Below are 16,537 nucleotides of genomic sequence, written 5' to 3'. Positions count from 1 at the left end.
ACTGTGGCTTGAGTGCAGGGAGAAAGAGAAGTTAAAGGCATGGGTGTGCATTCCAAGGTAAGAGAGTTATACAACAGTAATATAAAAGAGCTGGGTAGAGGCAAATGAAGAAATGGATGCACGTAGCTACAGAGGAAAGACACAGCATATTTGATGAGTTTGTTTTTGTGTTGTGTTTTTTTTAAATCACAATACTTGCATGAACTGTTAATTAAACATATGGAAACTGCTCCTGGTGAATAGAATTAACTACATGCAAATCATTCCCAACTAAAACACGACGTGCCAGTTACGTGGTTTATTGGTACTTTACTTTTATTTCATGACTTACTAATTAACAACAACGCTGACGTATATTGCACTCGCAAATGCGGCGACGAGTGCTGTATTATCTCTTCACTATACATCAACGTTGTTGTTATGTTGTTAATAAGTTAATGTTGTTAATTGGGTCATGGCTTAATTACCATGGGACCCACAAGTTGAGAACCACTATTTTTAAAGTATGCACGATTAGAATTAGTGTGTCCGAAAAAAATAATGTACTTGCCTGGATGGTTACCCAGGCTGACTGAAACGGTTTAGGGCAGCCATAACTTTTTCTGACCAATGGGAGACAACGGAGTGTCCAAGAAACCTGCTTGAAAATAGTAGATTTTGTAATTCTGTTTAGTTATGGTAGTGGCACAGAAAATACACATTCATTAGTAATGAACTTTAAGTTAAGTGCAAATGGAAACAGTACACAACAAAGTTGTCTGTGGACTAAATACTGACTTTGTACTCGAACAATTCATGGAAAATTCAGTGGTCAGAATGTTTAAGATAGTGATTACACTCACAAAGAGCAATTTTACTGCAAACAAAATATTTCAGAGCTGAGCATAAATATATTTATATTTCTGTTAAACACCAAGTCATGGAGAAAGTCATAGAAATATCTAGTTTGGAAATCACAACTTCCCTTATGACTGTGGGAACCCTGTTTAAATCTTACAGTCTATATTTTAGCCAAGTCAAGTCACCTTCATTTATATATCTCTTTTTACAATACAGATTGTTTCCAAGCAGCTTTACAGTGATAATTGGAAATTAATGCAACAAAGATTATTTTGGCTGTACAACAGCTCTAGAAGAAATTCAAGTGCGCACGCACACACGTGATGCAGAGGCAGCATGGTGAACGTGTGTTGGCGTTGGTGATAAAGAGGTGAAGAGACACAGAAACAGCAGAGAAAAAGGGAGATTTGCATTAGCATGGGGAGAAAGAGTGATAGCCTGTCAGGTGACAGTATTAGGAAGCTGTCACTCGGGCCTGGCATGCGGGCAGCAATTACACAGTGGAGGCCGCGTGCCCACTGAGCCAGCTCCAGGTGGAGGCACAATTAGACACGGCTCCCTGTCTCGCCGTCGGCATCAAACCAACCTTGCCGCAGCCTTTTGAAAGTTGTCCATTGAACATTTCTCTGCTGCTCCATCACAATGAAGCTCCACTGATCCCAGCGGACAAGTTGCGGCTGGGACGGCCTCTGTTCTGCAGACTGCTGCCGACACCTGAACAGCGCCGTTTTCCCTCAGGCTCAGCCAAGCACGTGAACTCTCTGGGGGAAGGCATGGGGAAATCTGTGTCCCTACACTCATTACTCAGTGTTTGGCAGCTATTGCATGACAAAAGGAGGAGGAGCCGGCTTGGATAAGCAAATCTACATTGACAATACTCTCTCCCTGATGTCAGGTATAAACAAGGGCATCTTCTGAAGTTAAAGTCTAGCCTAAGCAATTTAGTTCCGCTGCAGAATCCCACACACAGATCCCCATCTTTCCCTGGGAAGCATTTATAAATTGAGCCCTCCTGTTATTAACTTTTAATACTAAACCTTGAAGAACCTTTCGGGAAAGCACATCCATTTTTGGTTGTGCATTGAATTATGGGTGTATAAAGAATGGAAAAACTATTACAAATGTGAACAGTGATGCTGCTGGAATGTGAAAGTGTCCTTGTGCAGCATTATTACTCTTGACTGGGATAACAATAAAGAATAATGTGTAGCAATGGCAGAAGGAGACAGTATCTATTGTCTGATGGCAGAAAGGATGCCTAGTTGAATCTGGATGGAATAAGCCAGGGGCTAAAGGTGATTCTGAGTGTACACTGTTGAAAAGGTGTGCAAAACTGCCCATTATGGTCTTCAATTTTGCAACTGACCTCTTCTCTGGCACTGCCTCCAGTCAGTTCAGGACGAGTCCCATTACAGATTTTTTTTTGTGGACATGTGGCAACACCATTAGATATTAGAATAGAACAGTCAATACATAATACAGCATTTCTTCCATGATTTTTGGCATAGTGCCAGACATGTGCATCTGTCTTAAGTTACAGAGATAGTTACTCTGAGGCAACCTGAGGATAGGAGTCTTGCTCAAGTCCACAACAGTGATTAAGAATTAAGTTTAAGAATTAAATGAAAAAACAGTGCTGACCAAAATTACTGATGCCAAACTTAGGTAACTTTTAGGGTATATTTATAATAATAAAAAAAAAAAGGCTTAACATTTTTTCACATTATCTAGAAGATAAAACAAGATTTGGAACAGCATGAGCCATGGTATTTCTCTCAGCTAGGTGTAGCCTAATTACACAGAGTGTGTTACCATCACAATGGGTTATGAGAAGCTACAGTCAAGGGCAGTCTAACAGTAAATACAGTCAGCCAACACACACAGTCATACTGTCTCACAGTCACACACACACACAAGTGTATTGGGCATCATTAATCCTGCCTAATCAAGCACAGCCCCCTGTTGGGTGTTGAGAGGGGTTGAGTGAGAGGTGGGGGGAGGGGTTATGAGATCTAAGGGTGTGCCAGCTGGTGTAGCAGCCACTTACAGTGAGTCACAGGACCATCTGTCCAGTCGCTCTACCCTACCTCCACACACACACACACACACACACACATATTTACACCTAGATCAATGCAAATCACAAACAAAAATTTAACCGAGTGTAATATACAATACAATCATCAGGCTCTGCGAAAAAATTCACATACCTGAACAAAAGTTAAATGTATATATGTCATTCACATAATGCAAATCCACAGATGATGATTGGTCAATACTGCAGTCTAGCTGTATTTTAGTAAACAATAAAAGAAATAAAGAAAACTTGTCTTGGCTGTTACTGGGGTGCTGGAAATGGTCAGGTATATGTGCTTATTTTGTCAAGAAAAAAGGTCAATGCAATGGAAAAAGTTACCACCCACATTTTCAGTGGCCTTCGTTCTGAACACTTTTCCCCAATTAAAAAAATAAAATCCTCAATAAAAACAAACCAACAAAGAGACAAATCACAAAATTATTAATTATAATTTTAATTATTTTAATAATTAATTAAAAATTATAATTTGAAGTAAATAAATAAGTATGGTGGAGATACATTTATATGGTTTGGTTTTTATGAGGGAATGAAATACAATCCCCCATGAAGCACTGTGAATGGCAATTTTTTATTTTATTTTTTGTCTTGAAAGGTATCTATGGAATTATAAAAAAAATTCTCTATGGAGAAAAATGCATGGGATTGTTACTTCTAAAACCCAGCTTTTGCCTTCTATAGGCCTCATTGGGCATACAGGTATGACTGATCATTGGAAGTCCGTTTGAAAGATTTTCCTTGAAGGACCAAAGAGAGAAAGAGAGAAAATACTAAGAGAATGATTGTACATTTGTTCAATGTTCAGAACAGAATTCTGCGAAGCAACAGGGGAAAAGCAGAAACTGTCAGACTGAGATATAATGTAGAAAAACCAACTGTGTCTACCTGTATATATACACACCCTCCTCCTCCCACCCCATTTTGCATCTTGGCTGCTTCCCATCCAAAAAGCAACAGCGGATTTAACACTGTGGCTCTTGACTAATTAATAATGGATACAGCCAGAGGCAAATTAAAATTATAATTCTCTACTCCTTTTCAGCTCTCCAAGTTTTTATTCATTCCAGTTAAGATTCACTTTCAACACTTTTTTGGCTGTAATACAGTACAGAAATGGCATAGCAACACCGTATTTTCTAAGCACGGTTATGTATTGCTCCTACCAGCAGTGGTTACATGTGAGCTTAATTGATGATGACACAAAAAAGCCCATGGCCCACTACGAGAAACCAACCGCTATGACTCAAGTGCTACATAACTAATGCAGTCGCACAGTTTAAACAATACCATTTCACCTCCAGCCTCGAAATAATTTCCTAATTCAAACGGGCTCGCTGTGATTTGTGGTCGCACTCCCAAAAAAATATTTATTGCGCAAGGCTCAGCACAGACTTTGCTGCTAACTGCATTGGCAAGCTATGCGTTCAAATCTGTCACCAGTTTTAGAGCAAAAAGCTGGCTATGGTTTTTTTTTCTTTTTTTTTTTTTCTTTTTCTTTTTTTTCCAAACGCCAAATGTTGTTTTCTCTGTTCCATCTGCAAAGCTTCCACACATCTTCCAAGAAACTTAGATCGTGGCCCTCTTTAGCGCAATCATAAATGTGTTTCCTTGAGCGATTCCAAGCTAAGTCTCTCTCTTTCTCTCTTTACAGATGTTTTTCCAGGTCTGATCACTTGGCTCTGCACATGAAGCGACATATCTAAGGCCGAGGGAGACGGGATAGAGAGAGTGAGAGAAAAAGAGTGAGAACGAAGAGAAGAACATGTGTGCACCGCCCATTCGGGAACATTCACACCAGACTTTGGGTGCACACGAGGGGTCTGGCCGCAAACGTCACCAGGAGGAACATGCGAGGCAGCGTGGGCAAGCGTTGTTGGATTCTACACACTCTCAAGACCGTACAAAAGCCTTTTCATCAGTGATTAGCCATGCCTTACTGAGCGTTAGCTTGGAGGTCAGACACTGCCAACCACCACCTTTTTTTTTTCTCATTCTCTTTTTGTACAGTAACTTACCACTAGCATGGGACAGTAAACTGAACGCTACATGTACAAAATCGAAACGCACATGTCATTCATCACGTAACATAATTCTACTAGAGAATCAACGTTCATTGTACATTCTGGAACTTCCTTTTTCTTTTTCCAAGGACACATCACAATTACCAACCTGCAGCTATGTCGTATACAGCAAGCAACCAAACACGGAAAACAACATTGCCAATACGTTCGGAGGAGTGACCAATGGAAGTAGCGGCCAAACGCAACGCACGGCCCCCGAAGCAGTCTCTGCACGGGAAAAATTAAAAACAAAAAATACGGCAACGCTCAGGATGTGTGCTGATTTCTTGTACTCTTTCGCTCAGGAGCGAACTCTTCTCTGCTCTTCACACCCGTCACCTCACGGGCGACCGAAATGATGCGCAGCGACACTTTCTTGCCTTTGTTTTTTTTTTAAAGACTGTTAAAAAGATGGTTTGTTTTCCTTCTGTGCTGAAATGTCTTAAACTTCTGAAAAGTGAAAACTTACTTTGTGAACACAAGCATAAATGTGCACATACGGGCAATGGGGGGGAACTGTGAGCCCTTCTCAGTATGCACAAGGTTCAGTGGCTGCTATCTGGCACTGAAACGTAACATTGGAAGCATAAGACAGGAACAGAAACCCCCAGAAAAGTTTGAAACTGCTGGCTTGGTATGAAAGGACAGAAGTCTTCTGTTTTTCATTTTGCTTTGCTCAGACTTGATCCGGGAAAAGTGAACCAGAGTGCGTCGGCACGGACCTTGTGTGATGCTCTTGACACTGGAAAGAGTTATTTTGCTTTGTGTTGATTCTGGCACCCATGTAAGAACATAGTAGTCTGGTGCACTGGAGGAGACCAATGAAGGAGACGTTATGGCGGGGAGGGACAGCTGGCAGGATGTTTGACTCTCAGATTGGAGCACCTGCTGGGATAAGGATCCAAAAGAACTCAGTGGCATCAGCCCAGACAAACTTTGCCTGTTTCGTATCCATTGTCTGCACTGATTTTTTCAATGTTCTCTGTGCTTTTTTTTCATACAGTCAAAAAAAAAAAAAGCTCAAAAACAAAACAAAAAAAAGCATAAAAACAAAAAAAACAACTTGGAGGGAAAAAAGCAGAAAACAAAAAAAAAACATTAAAAAAACTCTTTCACACAGACACACACCACAATGCAGACAGAATGGTTTCATTGCTCATGGCTTTTTCCTGAGAAAAACGCAAGAAGAAAAAAAAAAAGCAGAACAATAATTACCAAGTTAATGAACAGCATTAAAACGAAACACTGCATGGCAGCCTCTTTCAGACAGACACACGCACTAGCACACATACATGCGCAGCTTGCCTCTCAGCATTATTTGTTTTTGCACCGAAATCTTCACAGCAGGGTTTTAGCAATTGTTGTTTTGTAGGATTGCGTTCCATCCAGACGTCAGACGTTAAATCGAGAACTTGTTGATACACTCGAGTAAATTCTGCTAAACCGGGCCTAGGTCTAGCTCTGTGTTAACAATCAGCTTCCAAAATAGCGGGTACAAAAAAATATATCATCGTTCCCAAGGTTGTGAAGCCTGTCATGGCGTCGCAATCAGGACGTTACCCTGCCGACCCTCCTCTTCTGCATTGATTTAATGGCTGCAAGGGTGGAGGGGAGATTGAAAGCCATTATGATTCAGCGGTAACATGTTCGTAGTCATCACAGACTCTACTAAATAATCCCAGATTATCCCTCAGGGGACTTCCAGAGCTTAACGTTCGATACCGAAACTCTCAGTGCAGAACTGCCTAAGACTGAAGGGTTGGTGCCTTTCTCTTGGTTTGAGTCCTGCTGAAGGCAGCTCTTCTATCACACATACACAGACTTACACACACACCATCACTTCGGTTTGACCACAACTACACGTTTGATTTCAGTTGTCATTTTCAATTGATTTCCTTTTATTTCCAGTTCATTTTCTCCATTGAAATGCAAAGTCATGCCAAATTTTTGACGAAATAGGGGATGAATTGGTTCATCTCCATTAATGTACAATCAGTTGTGGTTCGTGGCACTTTTTCCGCGAGAAGCGGCCCATATATGTGACGATTGTATGTATGAGTTTCTGTAAAGCAAGCGAGCAGGATGTATTGCTATAGTGTCATAAAAACGTTGTCTAATGTCCCACAATTCAACAATTGGGGCAACTATCGACGGTGTACAGCATTCTACATGTTACATCAACTATAAAGTTTCGAAAGGGTTCAATTTCCGTTTTACTCACATATAGCAGTGGTGAAAAGCTACATTTGTTTCACACTGCTCTGCTCTCCTGTTTTTGCTCCCTGACAAAGCGACGATTCCCCTTATTCCTTTAGTCACCATATGGGATATAACAGAAGGAATGCAGAGACCAAAAAAACGTGTCATATAATTTTCTTTGACACTGACAAGCAATGAAGCCAGTCTTCAAGTTAACACTTAAGATATACGTATAAATATTGTCTGTTTAAACACAGTGCAAAGCAACGTTAAATGCAAAATTACAAACAAAAATCCCTTCTTTTGCCAACATGCTCCAGACGTTACTAAATTAAAATGTAATAGGCCAATCAGATTCATTAGCAGGCAACATGCCGTTCATATCCCCTCACATATCAAGTGCCATTTAAAACCCCCGATATCTCACTCTCAGAACGACAGCAGCGGTCCAGTCAATTGCACAGGCGTCTGATGCATACTTTGCCCAAAGAATTACGCATTTGCAAATAAACTGCTGGGTGTTGAAAGAGAGAAAGAAGAATTTTGTGTTCGACTTTATTCTCACAGTATCTCTTCTGCCCTTCACCAGCTTCCTATGATTTGTTCTTTAATGTCTAGGTGATCATTGGCTTGGTCTTGCGTATGTGTGCTTGTAAAATATGGTTTGAATGCAAAGTTGAGGATGAGTTTAGAACCTAGCCGTGAAATTGAAACAGCGAATTAGTCGCATCGGTTCTAGTGCTTCTATAGTCAGTGCAGGTCACGCATGTCTTTAGAAATCACCATCCAGGCGATCGTTTTTAAAACGATTGTTTACGTAAGTCCTAACACGATTTTAGCTGTACAGAAGACCACCTTATCTACTGCGAGTTATCCGTACGGAGATAATGCTGTGGCTGAGTGTTTTACACGACAGTAAGAATGTTTGAAAACATTCTAAGGGAACAAATTTTAAGTGTACTAGATATGCGCACTCTTCCAGTGAAGCTCCCTTCCCAAGCCGTTTGCTTTGTTGCTTCAAAGAGGCTTTTGGCAGCTTAAATTTTATACAAAAAGATGCTTGAAACATCACAAGGGGATTTTATGATAAACGGTCAGAGGTGACAACTTTTTCATTTTTATTGTCCGTATTGGAACATTTCACTGCATAACTAACACACGTCATTGTTACCGCTAGCTTAGTCTGTTTAAATGACACTGCTGTCGATTGTCTACATAACATTTAGTGGCATTTCAAGATGCACTTATCACAAGATCATGGGAACGATTCATACTTCAGCTTCTTAGATAAAGCTTGTAGGTTCATGGCACAACATTAATAGTCTTTTTCGATCAACAATGCATTAAAATAAAGTCTGCTATACTGCGTATACACTCAAATACTCATCCATATAGTTCCCAGTCAATCGCAAACAGAGATGAGAACTCTGAAGGACTCGTTTGACTTGAGATATACTGCATCTTGAAGTGCATCTGTATCCGTGTTTGTCCGAACTTGATATGTCAGTACGTAAGGTTTTCACCAGGTCTTTCCCTTTGGATTTTTGTGTTCCTCACCTCCCACCCCATCTATCCCACCCTGCACCTGCAGAACCACGGTCACTTCCTGAAAGCGCCGTCACTTCAGTTTCATCCTGCAGTTATGTTACCAGCTGTCAGCAATCTTTTACCTATGAATGTCCCTAGACATCACTAACCAGGGAGCAACCGGCCAACAACAGACCTCAAAGCTTTTACAGGTGCTCTCTCTCTCTTATCCAAACATGGATCTTTCAGACGGCCTCCAGTTGGTAGAGCAGGTACAAGTCTGAAAAAAAAAAAAAAAAAAACAGAACAGAACAGTTATGTGCCATCTTGATTTATCTGTATGGAAGTAGGACGACATTTTGCCATATGTAGGCTGAAGCATGTAGTTTCTCGCTAGAGCAGGGACCCTCATATTCACTGTCCTCTCTTTCCCTCGCCACATCACTAACACTCCACCCCCTCACTTCCTGTAATCTTCACACTCTTCCTCTCCGTTTTTTTTTCTATTCTGTTCTTTCCTTGTGTGTTTTTCTTTATTGGTTCTTTTGCTGTACAAAGTGTTTAAAATATTATTATTTGTATGATATAATGTTAGTATGGTAATGTTCTTTATTAAGGAAGAAGATGAAATTTATTTTTGTTACTGGTCTGTTTCATAATTCTTTTTTAAATTGGTATTGTAAGATATCTATGCAAGAACTGTTCAGTGGAGCATTTTTATTTAAGAATGTAATAAGTGTAATAAATGGTAGAATCTGAATACCCCAGACTGACGTTTTCTGTAACCAGAAAGAAGAAATATCACTTTGACAGCGAGCGAGAGCAAGACGCTGTCTTTTCATAGCCTTTCATAACCTTTTGGTGCAGTGCTTTCAAATAGTCAAGACTCATTAAGAGACAATTTTTGTCCCAGAAATCACCACATTGTGACAATGGCTCTGTGTACATTGGCTTAAAATGACTTTTTTTGTCTGTCCACGGTTCATTGGAATTGGAAAGCCGAACACCATCACCAACAGAAGCACTGTGAAGGTCAAAGACTATCACACTTTCTTTGCAGATATATATTGTTGTATATCTGAATTTAAACAAGCAGCGATTTTACCATTGTGCACTGCAATAAATAAATAAATAAAAATTAAATAAAAATAAATACAATTATGAATAAAATAAAAATAATACATTATACTATTTTTTTTTTTAAATAAATAAATAAATTCCATCAAGAAGGCAATTTCTGGTTGCTGCATTAATAGTTATTTCGCGCATTCAGTGTTGGAATTTTATATGAACTTAAATGCTTGTAGGCCCAAGTAAATAACAAGTGCTTGTATTTCTGAAATACACTTTTCCCTGCAACTAAAGAAGCCTGTATCCCCATCCTTTGATGAGAGCGGCCCACAAAGGTCCTCTATGATACAGTTTACTCAACCATAAAAATATGTCCCACGGCCTGAGAATTTTACCAACAGCCCTGCAGGTGTGTGAATATAGGCCATTTTACAATGACTAAAGACTCATCCAATCGGATTTTCAAGCCAGAACTATCCATTTTATACCTCGATTTTTATTACAAATTAATGACCCTCCCTCCCAAACTTGTCTCTGCGGGCTACTTTGTGCATCACATCCTTTAATTAGTCGTCACAGGGCTGCCAATGACTAAGCCACCATTTAGAAACTCGTACCCATGACTCAAGGATTAAAAGGGCTAATCGAATAACTAATGGTTAATTAGAGAGTAATTATGTGAAAGAAAAGGTACTTCTAGCGCACATTCTCACAGCCTTGTAAATGTCTTCCAGTGAGATTTCCTCCATCAGCTTCGCTCTATTATAGCTGATGCTGGTAATTGAAATTCATATTGTCATCGCCTCAAACCAAAAGCAAATGTGATATTTATGCGTCATCCACCTCCTGATGCAAGCCTTACTCCTGACAGACACTCAAACGCCAGTACGTTTCATCTCACCCCGATACACGGCACATCTGGTGTCAACTGTGAGTAGACCTAAATCCAATTAATTGCATTGTTAATTTGTAGGAATAGACGTGTCAGTGACTGCTGAATAATCTCACCTAGGCTAATCACCAAAAAAAAAAAAAAAAAAGGAATTCTGCAGGCTGCAAATTTCCAGCCTAGTCTCTCGGGATCCACGTCAGGAGCTTAATGTGCATATCCAGCCCCCTCCATTCACCATGCCGCTCACCCTCTCTGCTCTTGGCACAGGGGTCGAATCGTCTGGGTGGCGGAGAAGACATTCATCCATGCCAAGTTTATTAATGTAATACGTCCCCGTGCCCTTGTGTGCCGAGACAATGGTACTAAAATTAGTGCGTTGATTAAATGGAAATCATGCCACTGATGTGATTATTGCTTTAATAGGGCTAAACCACTGTAACTGATGCTAACTAACAAAAGGTCACTTAATTAAGGAAGTGATAGCAGAAGATAATCAGGAATTTACAGGACTCTCGAGGTGGCTGGGGCCAGGAAAACAATGTTTTGTTGTGCACAACACGCTCTTGCGATCGCCTTGATTGTGCGATAGTAAACAAGCTTGGATTTTCCCTTAAGACTGCATTTTGGGATGTAAGCAAACATTATTGCAGACGGCATGGGCACAAGGAATTTCCCATGATTCCTTTTGCCACCCTTACACAAAACTACTGTGATTGTAGTTTGTATCAAAAATTATAATATCATTGAACTTTGATATAGCCTACTTTGGTATTTCCCATGATATTCCAAAGGCATTAAAATATAATATAGCTTTAAATTATATAAATCTACATAAAATAATGTAATACACAGTATATAATTAAAGATATTACATATATAATATATAGGCAATACCACACAGGCAGGAGTGGAACTTTACAACAGTAATATTTCACAATATTAGTAAAAATTTATTACACAATTATTACAAAATTTTATCAAATAAATGCAGCCTTGGTGAGCATAAGAAATAGACTAAATATAGGCCTACATGAATGTATACGTATGTAGTGCACTGAAATGAAAAGAAATTAAGTCAATTTTCTCATTTCAAACGCTAAAGAGATGAAAATATGATACCTTTCATTAATAGTCTTGAATTTTAGCTTTTTCCTTCACCAGCGATTTCACACACAAAAATTTACTGCCATCAAAATGAAACATCAAACTTGATTAAAAATAGTGAAAATGTCAAAGGACTCATAAAAATCTTCTCAAAAGCCCTTTAAAAAATTCATTGTATTAGGCTATAATTTAATGTCTGCTTTGCTGTCTGAAGAGGGATGATCACATTTAGTTAAACCTTTAATCTTAAGATGGCAATAAATATGCTTTTGTTTCATTAGCTCACATATAAAATATCTGCTGTTAAGGCACAATGAGCGGTTTCCCATAAAAGCAAGCAATTTATTCCTAACCATGGAGGAGGGGAATTATATTAACTGCCAGAGGAGATGGTATTTGGAGTGGGATGTGGCATAAATTGAAGGGTTTCATGGTTGTCCCAGCACAGGAAATACTTGTATCCTGACAGGCTGGAAGCAGGAAATGATGGCAAACAGTTTAACTAACACGTGTTTGGAACAATACCTCCTACGAGTCGACGGATGTCGCTTCATACAAGCGTGAGCTTGTTTATGGGTACACACATTGAGAGAGAGTGGTCAAAAATAGCTTTTATGTATTGCATTTAATAGTAATTTGTTGAAACATTGTCAGCTTGACAATTTTTTTATATTTTGAATGAACTAACCACCAGACAAAGATAGACAAAGTTCTTGGTGGAAATCCCTATAAAATGACTTCCTCCTAAGAATAGAGGGAAGGAAAATTATGATCTCACAAGCAGCCCTGCAAACACAACAAGATGAATACTTCCCCACCGGATCGTCAAGCGCACCCATACACTTTTCTAGTACCCTCTCGAAATATCTGTGGTGATTGCTCCTGATATGACTCTGCTAAATCTGTCTGTCCTTTGCCACAGTTTTGCTGTAAACAGTATTCCTCACCCCTCTGCCAACCACGGAGAGGGAAAACATATCTGGTCTGAAAATTTAGAATCTGAAGGAGGACTATCTGAGGAGGATTAAAACATAATTAGCTTAACCATAATAACCCAAAGAATGCAATTGAGTCCTCTTTCACGTCTTCTTGCGCTTTACAAAATGATGTCAAAATATCCTTGTTGACAGAATCGGTTATGTCTTAAGTTAACGTAAACAGTTGAGAAAGAAAACGCATGTGTAACAGTTTATTTGATCCGTGCATTAGGTATTAAAGTGACACCAGCCTAATAAACCTGCTGCCATCTGTGTCATTACAGTTAATTAAAGAACAACAACAACAACAAAAAAATCACTCACTGATCTTGACTGAATAACTTTAATCTAACTTTAACTTTAATCCTAATGCTGTTATTATATGTTTAAATCAAATGTTTTTCGATTCATTAAAAAGAACCACTGTATAAGAGTCATTTGTTTGTGAATCGAACTACACTGGTCGATTTGCATGTTTGTTTTTGATTGCAGCTTGTACAGAAACCTCAATAGAAAGATGGTTATTGATATTTCGCAGCACATGCACTTATCACCACATCGCATTCAATACAGATTGCAAATTCACATTCACGACAGAATTGAGCAGAATGCAGTGACACCTGCAGGACAGGATGCGCTGTACAAATACATTTTCACACAGCCATATAAAACAGGTAAGGTAAAATATTAAAACTGGGATTTTAAGAATCGATATTAGGAATGATCAAATGAAGATTGCGATTAATTACAAAATCTATATTTTTACCAAGAACACTTTCTTCAGAAAATGTAAAAATTTTACTCTAAACTAATACAAATCTGTTGTGAATAACAACATGTGGTCTACCAGTCTTCCTGTGGGAAATACCGGTAGTGCTATCTTCACAGTGCAGACACCTCGGTTTGCCATCCAGAAATGCTGCTGTTTACTTCAAATCAAAGGTAAAGATTGAGCGGGGTCGGGGGTCAGAGAGGGGGTCACATGGTGAGTGCTTCTCATTTCTTATTTGTGCATCCTTGTTTCCTTCTCTCGCTTCCTTTCCTCGTGTCTTAGCTCCACCCCCTTAGGGTGCGGGGTAAGGATACATCTGTGTATCCTCACTCATGACTCCTCAGGAAGCTTCCTCACTTCTCATCCCTCACGGTGCAATTAGAGAATTGAGACGTCTTTCAAGATGGCTGAGTACGATCGGTTTCCGGGTCACGGGCTGGAGGGTGTAGGAGTGAATAAACGAGGAGGCATCAATTTGAGTACTGAGAAGCACCCATGCATTGCATTTATCCATATCTTACCATTAATCCAGATAAAGTGCTCAGGGATGAGTGAAGCAATTACAGAAGGTGTTTAAGGATTCAAGACAATACAAACTTATCTCTGGATGACACTAGAGCAGATTTAGCACACTTTCAGCCTAGTTTTTAAACTCATTCAGTACCTCACACACTGACACACACACACAGTATTTCCTTACCGTTTTCCTGCATACGCTTTCTCTCTGTTTCCTCACAGAAAATCTTAAAAAGCAGCTGAGTCCAGTCCACTGGGTCACACGGGGTCAGAACCACTCAGCCCATTCAAAACTCCCCAATAGTTCAGACCAAACATCTGCAGATTCCATTGAGCATCAGTTCTGACCAGTGAACTTCCTGGATGGAGTTTGTGTGGGTTTTTGTGTGCACGTATAGCAGTGTTTCCTGCACCACTGCTAAATCTGCAGCACCACAGAAAACAATATATTTTAGATGAGCTGTTAGCTCGCAAACAGTCAGGAACCATTTCCGTTAAAAAAACATTAATCAATAAAATATTATTATAAAGTACATTTAAAATGATAAATCAATTACTATTATTGACTGGTTGTTCTTAAGTAGTTAAAAATAAAAATTTATTAAAATCAATGGTATTAAAACATAAAATGTAAAACCTGATCCCTGTATTACTTACATAAAAAAGTAAAAGTAGCCCATGCACATATAGAAAATGTATTTAATTTTGTCAGAAAAATGCTGCTTCACTTGGTTGTCCATCCTATGAAATGGAAGAGAACAAAATCCACAACAAATTGACCTCATGTCTCTCTGCTCGAGTTCAGATATGTATCGGGGTCCTTCAGTAAATCTGCTGAGATCCACCATTATGGCCAATTTCTTGCTCTGCTGAGTAGTCACATCAACAAGCTTCGAATAGCCAATACCAGCACTTCAATTGCTATCTACTGACTGCTCAGACTCATTAATGTCATACGCAGTCTTTATCAGACAGTTGCTGGAGTGTACTGCCTAAATTATTCAGGGTAAACACGTGCATATCTGAAGAGGGCTGAGGAGGCTTATCTCAGAGAGCAGCCTGTTGTTCTTCCACGTTCCCTTCTCAGTGCATATCAATTCGGCCCGTGTCGGGAGGAATCATCATCATCATCATCATCATCATCAGACATGGGCAGTATTTCAGACGCGCTGCGCTAAAACACTACGTGAAATAACTCGAGGCCCAGAGAGAAGGAAATGAATAGTGGAATAAAGTCTCTTTTTTTTTTGCGCACAAAAAGTATTCTTATCGCTTTATAAACTTAAGATTTGAGCCACTGTAGTCACTTGGACTAACGATGTCTTTAATACATTTTCTCGGCCAGCAAGTTATAATGCCTTATGCCTATGGAGGAGTGATCCAGCTCTCAGATTTCATCAAAAATATCTTAATTTGTGTTCCGAAGATGAACGAAGGTTTTACGGGGTTGGAACAACATGAGGGTGAGTAATTACTGACAGAATTTTCATTTTTGGGTGAACTAACCCTTTAAGATTATTGTGGGAGTATTTTTGTATTTTCAAAATACTAATTACTTGTATTTTATTTAAATACATTTTTCACATCAGTATTTTGTATTTTATTTTGTTACATTTCATGAGCCAGTATTTGTAGTTTGTAACAAAATAGTTTTTGATGTATTTGTGCCCACCTCTGATCATCATCATCACCCTGTTTCTCTGATCAAACTGTGGATCACTATATCTGCAGCTTGCTCTCTGTCGCAGCAAATGCACATTGATTTTAATGTTATCATTATAGCCATCTTGTCTTTCAGGGGATTACATTAGGTGCTTTTCTGCACATTCAGTTCTTAGCTTAATCACATCATTTTCAAATTCAAAAGTAGCGATCTTTGCATTATTATGTGTATATATTTTTTATATATATATATATATATATATATATATATATATATATATATATATATATATATATGACCCTGGATCACAGAACCAGTCACATGTCACACGGGTACATTTGTGGCAATAGCCAACAATACATTGTATGGGTCAAAATTATAGATTTTTCTTTTATGCCAAAAATCATTAGGATATTAAGTAAAGATCATGTTCCATGAAGATATTTTGTAAATTTCCTACCGTAAATATATAAAACATTTATTTTTGTGAGTGAATGCAGCACAGTCGCCAACATAAATGGACAACTTTAAAGGAGATTTTCTCAATGTTTAGATTTTTTTGCAACCTCAGATTCCAGATTTACAAATAGTTGTATCTCGGCCAAATATTGTCCTATCCTAACAAACCATACATCAATGGAAAGCTTATTTATTCAGCTTTCAGATGATGTATAAATCTCAATTTCAGAAAATTTACCCATGTGACTGGTTTTGTTGTCCAGGGTCACATATACATATATATATATATATATATATATATATATATATATATATATATATATATATATATATATATATATATACACACACACTGATGAGCC

The 16,537-nt window shown here is 38.7% G+C and overlaps 1 protein-coding gene across 1 annotated transcript in view; it reads left to right on the top strand.

Moving 5' to 3' along the window:
- The window catches only part of klf7b (Kruppel like factor 7b), a 40,425-nt gene extending 34,248 nt beyond the window's left edge, over window positions 1–6,177 (top strand). Inside the window, exon 4 of the mRNA XM_084121613.1 lies at window positions 4,587–6,177. Within this exon, the coding sequence (XP_083977739.1) occupies window positions 4,587–4,638 (52 nt within the window). The 3' untranslated portion in view covers window positions 4,639–6,177. The remainder of the gene's footprint in view (window positions 1–4,586) is intronic.
- The last annotated feature ends 10,360 nt before the right edge of the window (window positions 6,178–16,537 follow it).

The sequence above is a fragment of the Abramis brama genome (genome assembly GCF_963993115.1).
Source record: "Abramis brama genome assembly, chromosome: 8".
Taxonomy (NCBI): domain Eukaryota; kingdom Metazoa; phylum Chordata; class Actinopteri; order Cypriniformes; family Leuciscidae; genus Abramis; species Abramis brama.
The sequence above is the reverse complement of the archived record's forward strand: the minus strand, read 5'-3'. Positions and strand labels throughout refer to the sequence as shown.